The following is a 14369-nucleotide window of genomic DNA, read 5'->3' as shown; positions in this document are numbered from 1 at the left end:
ACATATGAAACCACCACATTTGATACTAAATGCTTCAGAGATCAAAAGCGAGTGCTAAAAATAGGCAAGGTATTTATATAGCCCATAATAGTAGAATCCCATATTGCTGGCACTTCTCAGTGGAGACAGGCCTGAGCCAAAATCTCAGGTCTGCACATCATACCAACAAAAGAAAACAAATAAACAAAGAGCTGAAGTTCTGTCTCAGATCTCAGAGGGTTACCAGGAATGCTCCTGGTTCTGTTAAAGACGTTGGTGTATGGGTGTTTGGTACTCTTAATGCACCAGGAAAAAAGAAAGAAAAAAAAGAAAAAAAAAAAGAAAAGAAAAAGGAAAAGAAGCTCCCTTTAGTCTATGAGTGAGCACTAAAATCAGCTTGTTATGTGAATGAAATGAGAGAACCCTGAGGAAAAAAGCCTCAGTAACATACTACTATCTTCAGGTAAACATTTGTTTGCAGTATCTTTTTAAAACAATACTGTCAAGTTCAGTGATTGACGATTTCACGTCATTAATCACTGACAAACAATTATTTTTTCAGCTGTGGATCATGTTAATTGTGGAAGCTAATAGGAAGGAATGTGAGGTAAATGGTCTCAATACCTTTAGTATATGTGATGACTTTCACAGACTTGCAGTACTGTATTTACTGTAACCAAAAGGTCATGCTCTATATAATAAAGGCAAAAGTGAACTTTCCTGCATCAATCACACTCTTGCAAATCATGTAAAAAATATTTTAGACAAGGCAATTAGCATTTTTAAAAATCAATCTTAGTTTCAAATACTTGAAGGAAGTCTTTCAATTCTGACATCCATGTGTAAACCAGAGAGAATTACATCTAGCTGGCAAACAAAGCAATTTATTAAAAATGGACTAATGCTGTTATAACTCATATTACTGAAAATGAGTGCTAATTTCTTCTCTGCATCAAGATAAATATTGAGAAAATGATGAGATTGCATTTTTCATTCCAATGTTAAACAAAAAAAAAACTTTTCCAGATACTGCAGTTAATCAGTGTTAATTTTAAATAGTACAATCTGATTCACATCTTGAATCTCTATGTCCTACAAAAATACCAGACATGGGAATGCTAGAATAAAATAATTCTGACTTAGTTTTGCAAAAATGTATTTGTTTCCACAAGGATTAAAACTTCGTACTGGTAGAAATAGGGTCTTCGAAAGTTACAATAATACTGCAATTTGGGTATAAATTTCTCTGAGGAAAGCTAGGATATATGCTTTAAAATAAATGAGAAAGTGACACAAGACAAAAAATGCTATTTTAGTGTATGTTAACTGAACATAAAATGGATTCATTTCTATAGAAGAGATTTTTAAAGCGTCAACTTTTAATGCACAGCAGGAATTATTGTTTTAAAAGGAGTATGTTGAAGTTGACAAGCCCAAAATGTAACCTACCATAAAATTAGACTTTTTACATTTTTTTACATAATGCCCTTTTGATCCTGAAATATCTATCAACCTTCCTAATTCAAGACTGTCACATTGTGAAAACACCAAACACTTTGCAGTGTGATTGGCCATTAAACTTGTTTTGGTTTTGCAACATTCATATGCAAGTCATGATTTCCTCTCTCCTGCATACCATTTCTGGGATTATGCATTTGAACAGCACTAGACCTTTTGTTTGAGATTTCAATGATTTAGCATTTCAGCTGGCAGTGTTTTATAACAAAGTTATAACATAAGGCTCCTGTACTCCAGTGTTCAGTGCTTCCTTTGAAAGACGGCAGCTCTTCATACATGGAAGTTGCCAAACTACAAAAGGATTTTTTGTCTTCTTTTACTTATTACATGCAAATACTTTCTAGTGCATACTGAAATGCAATAAATTATAGTTACATGGCATAGTAATAAAAATGAACAACAGCATTTCACTGTTGCAAGGTGACAGGTGAAAAAAAAGTACTGTGGTGGCTGGTTTTGTCAGTTTTAGGTACAATTCATGCCTTTTGCTTCTTATTAAGTAGGCAGGTTTTCAAATATATGTACAGTTTTTTCATGTGTGAGGAAATGTTTCTGTGCTTAGAAACTAACTGTACAACAGCTTTTCATTAAAAATATGGTCTTTACCAAAGCCAGCTTGGAGGAGACTGAGGGGAGATTTATCGCAGTCAAAACTTCCTTGTGAGGGGAAGAGGAGGGGCAGGTACTTCTCTGTGACCACCAACAGAAGTCAAGGGAATAGCCTGAAGTTGTGTCAGGGGAAGTTTATGTCGGGTATCAGGAAAAGGTTCTTCACCCAGAGGATGGTTGGGCACTGGAACAGGCTCTCCAGGGAAGTGGTCACAGCACCAAGCCTGACAGAGTTCAAGAGGTGTTCGGACAATGCACTCAGGCACATGGTACTGTTCTTAGGGATGGAGCTGTGCTTGGCCAGGAGTTGTACTTGAGGATCCTTGTAAGCTCCTTCCAACTCAGAATATTATGTGATTCAAGCTATTTTCAGGCAAAAAGTGTCTCTTTTCTGTAATCATTCCAACCAGTAGTGGACCTTGTGCTGATTACTTCAGTTGGGTTTACTGTAACCCTGACAAGGTTAGAATACTTCTGTTCTCCCCCAGCTTATTGCCACAGGTAACTGGAGTTGCATAGACTACTGTTAGTACCAATACTGACATTTGAATATCTGCCTTTCCTAGAGAGATTCAGTGATTAAAAAACTAAAGCATCTTTAAGACATTATAAATGGAAGTGCTGAACATGTTTGATGCACAAACATACCCTCCACAAGCAAGGGTGTCCTGAATATATCCCATTAAAACCCACCAGAATACCACATACTACATTTTCCTATGAAATTCGGTGAATGAACAAGCAACATATACAGACTACTTTGGCTTCTTTAAATATAGCTGCTAACATTAGCTTTAAATTTAGCAGCTAATAAATAAAAGCAGCTAGAATTAAGAATAAATGTCTCAGAACTATTTAAACTTCATCTTCAGTCGAACCCACACAATGAAATTAGTCAGTTCACTCATGAGGGCAGAGGATTGAGAAAGGTAATGATCTTTTTTTGGTTTCTTCACCTAGCAGAATTCAGTACAGCCCTACTTGATTTCAGGTGTCCTTTTCAAGTACAGATGCTGAAAAAGGCATGGTTTTTGTTTTTATGTAGGATATGGACTCCCTCTTATCCTCATGTTAACCTGGGCCCTGGATGACTAACCCTACAGCTGACACAAACAGATGTTTTTATTTGTTTAAACTATTAGGTCAAAGGGCTAATGAGCTAATGAAAATGCTTTCAAGAGCTATCAAATGAGGCATAATTAGCTGGTTTTCAGTTCCTATTTGTATGAAACAAAAGAATTAAAAAGAATTCTCAGTTTACAAATCTTTCATTTCATTCCTAGTCTTGGTTAAGAGGCAGATTTAAAAACAGTGACATGAAAAAAGCATACCTCAGTAGCTGCATCAGCAACTTCAGTCTGGTTCAGCATGGTGTTCTTCTATCAGCTGTTACAACTTGCATTGTGAGAGCAACTTCTACTCAGTGTTTGACAGGATAACATTGAGTTGTTATCAATGAACCAAGCTTCTATTTTTCCCAGAATATATTCCTTTGCTCAGCTTCCGTAGCTTTTGTTCCGCATATGTACTTTACCACGTCATTTATTTAAAAAGAACTTCCAGTCACATAAACATGTGCCTCCATTTAATATTATGGAATAATTGTGTAGGGATTATTCCAATCTCTGTTTCACCAACAAACCCGCAATATCTTTCAGATATATTTCCAGCGTAACAACATCTTGCTGTGGAAATAAATCAGGCAGTTTTGGGAAGTTTCTATTTCAAATGTATGTATGTGAATGTGCAACCATGTATGATGTACCAATGATTATACAGTAGTATTTGTTTTCACTTATGAGTAGATAATTCATCTTGAAGAATCCAAATCAAGGTAATACGCCATGCTCCCAAACTGGCTACTTACTTGAGAAACAAAAACTAACCAACTCAATTCTACATGGTGTTTATTTTCTTTTTTTTTTTTTCTTTTTTTTGATAGTGGAAATCATGTATAAATCACAAACAGTACAAGTTCCCCATGTCAGTAGCTGACCACTTGATTGGGTCAACGTCTGTGTATAGACACTGTATTCTTAGTATAAAGTCAAGATAATACGGCAGTTAACTGATACGACTACAGTAAAGATACAAACTTTTGTAATATAAATTAATTGCCATTACAAAAAGGCAACTGTATTAAGTAATACGGTACAAAAATCTGCAACTTCTATAAATATAATGAAATGCGAGAAGTTAAATGAAATAATACATCACAGATTTTTGTATAGCACATTTGAATAGGCAAGCTAAGATACACATGGAGCATTATACAGCAAGAAAGAATATAAAAACCCACTAAGACTTAACTTTTTAGCCATACAAGTGCCAGAAGTACAAGTACAGGACACAACATGAAGCAGTTAAGATTACCAGCTCAGAGTGGGTAGACAAAGAAGTCTTACTGATGAGTTGTAAAGCATTAGGCAGCAGACAGAAGGTTGTCAAAACCAGCTGTTGTTGGATACTGATTGATAATGTTTTCATTCTGATGGCTGAGACACTGCAGACAGCCACAGGTCTGAGTAGAAGCCCAGTGTGGGCACACATACATACACACACACACAAAGTAACTTAACAGATGGCTAAAAAACATAAAAGCACAGTATCTTTTTTAAAAAGACAATGTTCACTCCTTAATGAACTTGCATGGAAAGTAGAGCCTAGTGCCCAAGTTTATTCCACCTAAATGACAAACACATGTGAAAAGATTAAAACAAACAAACAAAACCCAAAGCAATTGAGATTGGTTATTTGAATGAAAACTGAATGGTGCTTAAGTAGTCTACCATAGCCAGAGCACTCAACAACACTATAGACAAGAAAGTGTGACATGAGCTGCTATGAACATTGTTATCCCCTCATAAAAAGGTGAAGTTGTTTATAGACATTAAAAAGGTACACATCCATCAAGTCCATCTACAACACAAAACCACAGAAGTACTACATTCAAAGTAAAGTTAAGTGTTGGTCTTAGCCTTCAGCAGTTATGAGGTATTGTTTCAACCTATGATGAGGAATGATCACTGAAAAAGCATACTCAAAATAATTCTGCAAATTAAAATCACTGCTTCTGTGCAGTTGACATTTGCCTAAAGAAAAAACAATGAAATATCAAAAGGTCCTAGTCTACGTGGCCACTGGCATACTCCAAAACCACATTATCATGGACTTCTTGAGCCTTTCCATGTTAGTCATGTAGCACCTTCAAACAGTGCATAGCCGGGAGATCATGACCAAAACATAACTTGGAGCTGCTAAAGTTTTTGGACCAGAAAAACTCACTGATGGTAGAAATAAGTACAGTTTCAAGAATGAAATACAGCTGGGCTTATTTTCATTTCCTGTACATTTTGGTCTGTAACTAAAGGAAAGCAGGGGGAAAACAGTAAGAAAACATCATCTCACATCTTCTAACTAATGGCCAATGAAAAAGCAGTAAAAGCTTCCTCATTTTGTCTCCCCAAACTGTCTGCCTTCTCTGGAAAATAATCCTCCTACTCCTCCTCACCACTCATTTTTCATTATCTCTAAATAGGACAGAAATTTGGGGACCTTGTAGAAATCTGGGGACTCTGTAGTCTTTAAGTTCACGTCAGCAAAGAGAGAGTTTGGAAATGTAAATTAGATCCAGTTCCTCTTTAAATCCAGGGAAAGGAACCTTCTTAGCCCCCACAAGAAAAACTGATGGGCAGCTGGGTCCCCACTAAAGTGTGCTGAGAGAACTGAATCAAAGCAGGGCTCCTCTGTGCTTTAAAATGAACAATTCCAGTTCTTTGTTGTTTCCAAAAGTATTAGAAGTGAGACGATTGACCTGGCAGGAAGGAGAATATAAAACAAAGCAAGGACATGCCTTTCAGGCTTCTTGCCTATTCCATCTCAAAATGAAACAAGGAGTTTACAAGTTTTCCCAGCTTCTTTCCGATAACAGGAAGCAGTTAAAACAGTGGGAGCAATGCAAGAAATTAATGGAAGTTGAAAAGTAAACTAAAATACCTATGAGAAACATTTTGCTTAACAGAGAGTAAAATTACAAGTAATAGAGAAATGGCTTTTATAAGCCTTTAAAAGCTGATATTCGCTATTTTCTTATCCCCAAATAAACTAGTGAGAAACTACAATAAACTTCAAACAGAAGATAAATGCTCAGAGTGGAAAGATATGTTGCTTAAAGCCCTGAAAACAAGGCATTGTGTGTTTCAAGACAGAAGCAGAGTCCATGAAGAACTAATGACACCTCACTTGAGTTTGTGTTTGCAGACACTCATGCACAAGCGTTGCTGAATGCGCAAGGCACAGCATTCAAGGCGTGCACCAGTCCAGTGACTGATCTGCACATACCCTGTTGTTACTGACTTGGTGAACCAGTGGCCTGGCACGTTTCTTTAATGGACCAAATCAGTTTATAAGGTTTATAAAAATCAACAAAAGGCAGCCAAAATACTGCAAATCTACAATGGGGAAAATACGGAAACAGGAAATGTGGACTGTGTTACTTGAACCAAATAGACTTTTTCTAAATGTATTGCAAATGTTGTTTCCAACGACTACTTTTTTGTCTTCTAAGTAACACTTAGCCCACAGGAAGTTTGAAAGAACAAGATATAATCCCCTTGAAAAGACAAGCTTGTAGTACAAACACTGGAAGACCCTTAATTATGGGATAGATGCCTTGGCAATGTTACAATAACAGTAGTAGTCTATGAATGAGTGATAGAGGAAGCAATCCTTACTTAAAATCACTTACACTTCTAACTAGTAATAAAGCCTCCGCAGATGAACTAACAGATATTTGCTCTGCTTTTCTTACGGAAAACAACTTTCAATGAAATTTATTACTTTATCCAACTGCTGTATATTTCTAAAATCTTTCCTATACTTCTAAAAGCCTTTTTACTTAGATCACCTGTTTATGTAAGCTATTTCCCCCAAGTACTGTTATCTGTGTACATCTATTTATTAATTTACTTTTCAGTAAACTTCCAGCAAAATACCATACTGCCTCTGGCAGGGTTATGCAGTGACTTTAGAAGAGGACTCAACTAACTTGTACTCTGTGTTTTCACTTAGTAAAACTTCAGGAATAACCTTTGCATTAACATGAAACTGCCTGCCTTTTAGGTATCCTATTAAGGTTCTCAGTGGCTGTGCTTTTCCATAATGTGAGGTCAATAAGCAAGCTAAATTAGACTCACAAATTCTTTAGACATTAGTTATTTTTTAAAATCCAAGATAATACGTGGAATTCCTCCTTTACAGACTACGTTACTTTTGTGCGTGTAACATTTTCTACCAAGGATGATCGCGATGCAAGAAAGCAACATGCAGCGTGCAGAAATAGTGGTAAACAAAGAGGAACTTCCTACTTCAGTAGTGTAGACAACTTTACTGGAAATAGTTGTGTACCTGATTCACAGAACATTTATTTTAATGAAACGACATTCTGCATTAACTCTGTATGAACAACATATCACAGCTCAGCCTTGATACCACACCACAATTAAGCTGTGATAGAGTGAGCAGGTACAGTGATGTGTGGGAACCACTTCTTTCTCTTGGCTTTCACATTCTTGAAGGTTCGAAGTCTCTCTCTTCTAGCAAGTTTATTAGAAGGGAGAAGCTGTCTTTTACTGCCTCCATATCATCCAAGGAGCAGGGTTTAAGAATCCAGCGCTTTCCACGTGCAAGTGGCTCAAGTTCAAAATATTTTTTTATCTATTAAGAAAAAAAAAAAAGAGACTGATGTATTATATTATGACAATTCTCTGTCTCACATCTAAAAAACCAAACCAAACAAAAACATGTAAAAAAATCAGGATATTCATTTTTAGAATCTTACCCACAGCTGCTCTTATAATACAGGTTATATGACACAACCTGAAAGTGTTTCTTTAGGGGTGAGCGACCTCCTTAGAAGCTACCATTCTACCCATACATTTAACAGCATGGGAGGTCTGAGGAAGAATTGTACTGACTTGAGGCAAAGAGCAAAGCACATGAAATATGTGCTCAAAAACATATCCAAACCAGCAAAAATAAGTAAAAAATTCCAGGTTGCATTTGTATTTTAATGTTAAAAATGTATGTTTCATTATACTCTTACTGGTAAACACTTAAGATGTAGAATTTTTCACCATACTACTCTAACATCAAAATTAAACATAAAAAATGTACAGATCCTAAACATTCCAGACAAACATGAGCTATAGCACAGCATCTCTTAGTAACCAAGAAAATCCTATAAAAATAAAAATTCTTTCAAAATTTCTTAGCTTTTCTAAAATTAAACACAGAAGACTAGCACACTGCTGTTAGGAGGATAGTAATAAGTATTATACATGAGACATGATGCAGTTTCTTGGAAACACCAATCATTACTGACATTGCATCAACTGTCAAGGCACAAATACAGACCCAGAAAGACTGAGAAAGGAAAGATTTTAGTTCAGTGGTATATTCCAATCACTTTTCAAAATAGAAAGTACAATATCAAAACATGTTTCTGACGTCTCTTAGAAGAGAACAGTAACCTGCAGGTTATACTGGTCCAGTTTACTGTTTTCATTAAAATTTTAGTCTTTGAATGTATTTGATCCAGAAGTCTACTCATGTTTGACTTGTTCAATAGACATTTAGTTTTTATATCCAAAACTATAACCCTCAGTTCTTACTACTGTCCATATATAACAGAAATACTTAGTCCTGACTTAGTTTGCACATTTTTGTCTGTGGGAATTATTGCCAAATACTCTTAATTTTCTTTTATCACAGACTGTGTCATAAAAACGCAGCACAGTTACAGGAACAGTTGCTAATAACATAGTAGGCAGTAGAGGCCCTAGACAGGCAACTGGAGCCACACTGTGTAAGGGTCCATGTACAGAAGGAATAAAAAAGAGAAAGGAAAATAAAAAGGCTTTCAAAGTCCATACAAACTGCAACATCTCTATGTAGCTCTTACAGTGTCTACTGACAGAATAAACAACAGTTTTGTTTATCTATTAATGTATTCTAACAGAAGAAACCAAGTTGAGTTGTATAAATTCACATAATTTTTAATTCAACCATGATTATGTGTCAGGAAGGCTTTCTTATTTTTCAGAAAGGAATTTCAACCAGAATGTTTAGTAACAAATATCAGGGAAAAAATTGTGATTTTGAGATGAGAATTTCTGCTTACCCAGAAATGACACTGTGAAAAATTTTAAATCTCTTTCCATCGAAGTAGAATTTCAAATAACATTTGAAAATGAAGTGTGGTACTTGACATTCACTTCCCCTTGCACAAACTTTAGAAAATATACAAGTTGAAATAAATGGGCTTTCAACAAACCACTATTTTAATATCAACATGCCTATTTTTTAGCATTGTTATCTCAGTGCCACATCAGTATCGGATATGTTAGCACGATTATATGTGATAAAAACCAAGATACTCATCTCTGCAACGTATTGCAACGTTTCCAGCAGCTTGAATTTATCCCCATTAATATACTGAGTTAATGGCACTCATCACAGTACTGGAGAAGCAGGGTAAGGAAGCTCTATTGCCTGTTTCAGCAACATCCTCCTTGACTGTCACATGAGGGGAGGAAGCAAAAGCTGCACGAAAGGATAACAAAGCAAAGTGTCAGTGCAGCTAGTGGATAGAGCTGCCCGCTGGTGTTAAGCCGACAAATATGGCTGAGTAATTTGAGATGTTTCAGACCCACAACCCAGAGGATGTCCACCACACCCCCTCTACTGGAAAACTATTGCCATCAGACCCTGGAGCTCACTGAAGTCAGTCTGCAATCTTCTTTACACAGCCTCTTGAATTAGGGCTCTGTCTTACGAAGGAAGGTCATTACATTGTAAGAACAGCACTTGGGTTTAAAAGTAGAAACACATGCTCAAGGAAATGATGGCAGTAAGCAGACTAGCACTGAGTCTTGTGCATTTGTGGGCAAATACAACATAAGTTACCAAGGTAGCCTCTAGCCAAGAAAAACACAATGCCTTTAAGCTGTATTTCAGTGACTGCAGATGCCAACAGCACCAACTGGTTTAGTGAAACAAATTTTGTAGATAAATTATTTCAATGCCCAAAGTTGATTAAAATTTTTTTGTGTGTTTCTAGCTGTGTAATCAAAATGTTACTAAATCGGTGATGTGCTGTCATCACTTTCCACACTAAGGAACAGTTCAGAGTATCTGCATTAAAAGATCCTAGATGAATGCTAAAATGGAAGTGTTTGTTAGGCAGTTGTTTCTTAAATGTGAGGGTTTGATACTGGCATGAAAACACAACTGATTATATTCACACAAGTAACAGCTATTTTATTCATACCTTCTGCAGAGAAAAAAAAGATTTGCTGGATGACTCGTGTCTAATACAGAAATCTAGAAAAACAACACTAATTGCCTTACAAATAATAACTAACTAAACCAGAAGTAGCACAGAAGTGATTTTCCACAACCCAAGGGACACTTTGTGGTGTGTTACTATATTTCCTCCTTTAAACTTCGCACCACAATGGAGTTTGCTAAACCTCAAGGTTTTGCAAGCGAGCTCTCTCTGAACTTTGAAACTTCCAGAAAGAAGTTTGCACAGACAAATATTTTCCAATTTAATGTAACTTTTCCTCCCTTTAACTCAGAAGAAGTAATTCTGTTCTAAAAGCAAAGTACTTTTTTTAGACTTGAAAAGATAATCATTTTTTACATGCAACAGATGAAACATGAAAAGACTGACACAATCAGATGCCCAACTCTTTTTGTATAGTTGAATTTTCCACTGGAATGCTCTCAGCTCTCCATCCCCATTTGTTTTTCTAGTTGCTTTCTGCCCCACTGACCATCATCCACATTCATTCCCTGCAGATTTCCTAAGAGGATGTACAGTGATCACCAAAGTATCCAAAGAAAGCTGAAATTCTCTGAATACTCACATACCTAGGTAGCTCTTGCATAATCAGAAGTTACTATTTTACAGCTCCTTTCAATTACATTAGCACAAAGGGGTGAGTTCCTAAGAGAGGCTCCTGTCTTCCCCTCAGCATAAACAGTGAAAAGCCTTCTGCCTGTTCATGGATGCTGCAGTGGAATATAAAGACTCAAACATGTTTCAGAAGTCTGATGCATTAGATGTGCTTTTACATACTGGCTTTGCATTTTTAAGAGTTTACTTTGAGTTTGCTAAATTTTTGAGATATAATCTAAGAAGAAAATACAACCAATTAAATCTAATTTTAAGGTTTATTTACTAATTTTTACAAGATCTCACTGTATGTCTTGACTCCATATGGGGGCCTTGTTTTATAGAGAACCTGGCATTGTATTTACACCACATTCTGAAGTCGGTAAAATCTAACAATACATGTTTGCAATTCCCACTCTTCCCACACTCCACCTTCTAAGTCCTATTCTACTGGCACAATACACTAAACATATGGTTATCAAATGTTGCTTAACCTACGTGCTAGAAAAGTCAAGACACAATAAAAAGGATCAGTGCCCAGAACCTCAGCTGGTGTAAATTATCATAGCAGTGTGGAACTGATGTTACTAAATTGATATACGTAAGCTGAGTAACCAGGCCCTGCTGAAAGCTTTTCTATGTTCGATTACTGAACCTCATCATCTAGTCAGTTCACCACACATGTGAACACAAGATCTACAGAAAAACTTAGATATTATAATATATGAAAAGAGTAATCTCTATTATTCAACATGAAAAAAAAGCTGATTGAAAGCATTATTTTTCATTCAAATTCAAAATTATACTACCAAATTTCATCAACACAGAAAAGCTTCTAGCCCACTGTGACTAATCTGTTGTAAACAAATACAAAATTCAGATAGTCACTTACATTACCAGGCTGGTAAATGGAGAACTTAATGAATAAAATATTTTTTCATTCATCACTGTTTTATTGAACAATTTCACTGGGACAAAAAATTGTAGCACAACATGTCTGTTACATCCATCAAAGGCTGCCTGGTCTTGTCAGTGCCCCCACTAGTGTAAATTTTTGAAAGACCTTTACAGATTTACCAAGTATTACTGCAAAAGTGTGACTGATGAAGGTATGAATTAAACTAAAATCATCTAATTTGCTGAATCCATGTATTAACCATAAGACATGCTTCATTCATCCATTCCAAAACTGCATGGACAAGAAACAAAGTAATAATGGGAGACAGGGGTATTCCATATTCACACCGTTAAAGTTTCACTGAGCTGTGATTCTGGTAATATCTTTTCAGACATTATAATAATCTTCTTTTTGGAGCAACCATTTAGAAGACGAAGGAGAGAAAAGGAATTTTGCTTGCTAGCTCCAGGAACAATAGACAAGCTGCCCGTAACAATTCTTGTGCAAATTTAGTATATTTGGAGAATAGAAAAAGCCAAGAGTCCTTTACATAGCATTAAGTTTTAAAAAGGGAAACTACATAAAATTAGGAACTTAAAGAAAATTAACTATGCAGCTAAAAAGGTAAAATGCTTGCAGGTGGCACAGAAAAAAATACCATAATTAGAGGCTCAGAGTATATTTATACTGCTACAGAAGACTTTAAAATAAACAAAAAAGCTTTCAACAGTTGCAGTAAGGAAAAGGATGGTATTAGAGGTAAAAGAAGTCATGTCTAAAAGAAGAAAAGAGAAAACAAAAGAAAGGAAATTCTGGCAAATTAAATAGAAACCACAAATGTTGACCTACTAACCATAGAGTAGAACTCATTGCTTAAATCACCACTGAAGCTGAAAAGTAAATTGAAATCCACTCTAGTCTATGTTGGTGTGCTGGACTGCAAACTGCACAGCCTCTTGAGCTGCTACATGTACTTTTCTGCTGTTTCTTTTCTGAGTACAGTGATTTATAAGATTGTGTGGAGTGGACTGATAGCCACTTAAATCAACTGGTTCAATCCAGTGTCATACAGGAGTTAACACATCCATGCTTTTCCTGAAGAAAGCTCCTTATCTGACAGCCCACTTAGCTAAAAAGGACCTCCTGTCTGACCAGAACAGCTGTTGTAATGTGCACAACTGTCAGCCAAAGTTTTGTAATATTTATTCATCCTACAGAGACACTTCACTTCTCCTGAAAAGATACTTCACGTATGCCTGCTCTTATGCTTCTTCTTAACAGTGAAACAATGATCTCATCCTTGTCTAGAGGGATCCCTGTAATGCACCTATGCATCATAAGCACTCCTCCTAAAGCACCTGTACCTCATATTTATTGATTCCATACGCACTATCTCTTATACAACAGGGAGGGGAATCAAAGTGCCTCAGATGATGAGAAGGGATAGTGATGTGCTGTGGTCTGGAGCAACCTATGCACAGGGCTACTCCCAGGAATGCCAGCTGAGGTCCAGCAACACTATCAGCCACAGAAATGCTTTTATATTTTAGTTCTTTGAGGATACGTATTTCACTGTTCACTGACTTTACTGTGCCAAGGAATCCAAAGTCTGTATGTACAATGTTAAAAATTTGCAGTGAGTCCATTAAGTACATATTATGATAATCAGATTTATGTAATTGAGGTGCCCCTTTATTTTTTAATTTTAAAATAGAACCTGCTGAAGTAAAATCAAAAGTAAAAACAAGTCTGTCTTCTTCAGCATTTCTGCGTGATAGCAGATTTCTCTAGACAAGATTACGAAACCATCAGAGGCCTTTTACTATGTCTCACAAGTAGTGGTGAATGCTTTACAAATTGGTATTTCTAGTTTGTACAGATTTCAACTTTATTTTTTTTCTTTTAGATTTCACCTCTTATAAAAGACTACTGAAACATGTCCAACTGAGCTTCGCACTTAGCTTTCTAAGAGAGCCGGATGGTATTTTTGGCTTCTAAGTCTTTACAAAGAAGAAAACAGTCACTTAAAACAATGTACACAGTGCTTTGTGCACTTTTCCATCCTTGTTAACTCCAGTGGCCACAAGTGACAACACTTTCAGATTGCAAGTGACAGCTGAAAGAAATGTATTTTAAAGAAGATAACTAACTATTCAAAATTAAGAAATTGGATGCCTGAAAAATCAGCATAGCCACACCATTCCAGAGAGCATGGAGTATTGACAAATGCAAGCATGAGACAAGAAAAGGGGGAGTCAGCTAGAGAGCTGGAAGGTTTTTGAAATGGGTAAGTTGGGGTTTTTTTTACAGATAGTCGTGTTACAATGGGTCTGGACAAATAAGATGGGTGAGAGTGAGGACAGAAAATTGCAGAGGTTGTAGAAGTAGCACTGAGATTTGTATGTG

General features: G+C 36.3%; 1 protein-coding gene across 5 annotated transcripts in view; it reads right to left on the bottom strand.

The window, feature by feature from the left end:
- Positions 1-14369, bottom strand: part of ARL15 (ADP ribosylation factor like GTPase 15) — a 251818-nt gene that overhangs the window by 16931 nt on the left and 220518 nt on the right. For 3 of the 5 annotated variants that reach the window (XM_032095495.1, XM_032095494.1, XM_032095493.1), the window contains one exon: positions 3675-7821. The exons of 1 other annotated variant lie outside the window; for it this stretch is intronic. In XM_032095495.1, coding sequence (XP_031951386.1) covers positions 7669-7821 — 153 coding nt within the window. In that variant the 3' untranslated portion in view covers positions 3675-7668. Of the gene's footprint in view, positions 1-3674; positions 7822-9544; positions 9709-14369 lie in introns of those variants that run through there. One more of the 5 variants, XM_032095497.1, reaches the window with a different exon arrangement.

This window comes from Corvus moneduloides, chromosome Z (assembly GCF_009650955.1).
Source record: "Corvus moneduloides isolate bCorMon1 chromosome Z, bCorMon1.pri, whole genome shotgun sequence".
NCBI lineage: Eukaryota > Metazoa > Chordata > Aves > Passeriformes > Corvidae > Corvus > Corvus moneduloides.
This window is presented reverse-complemented; position numbering and strand designations above follow the sequence as displayed.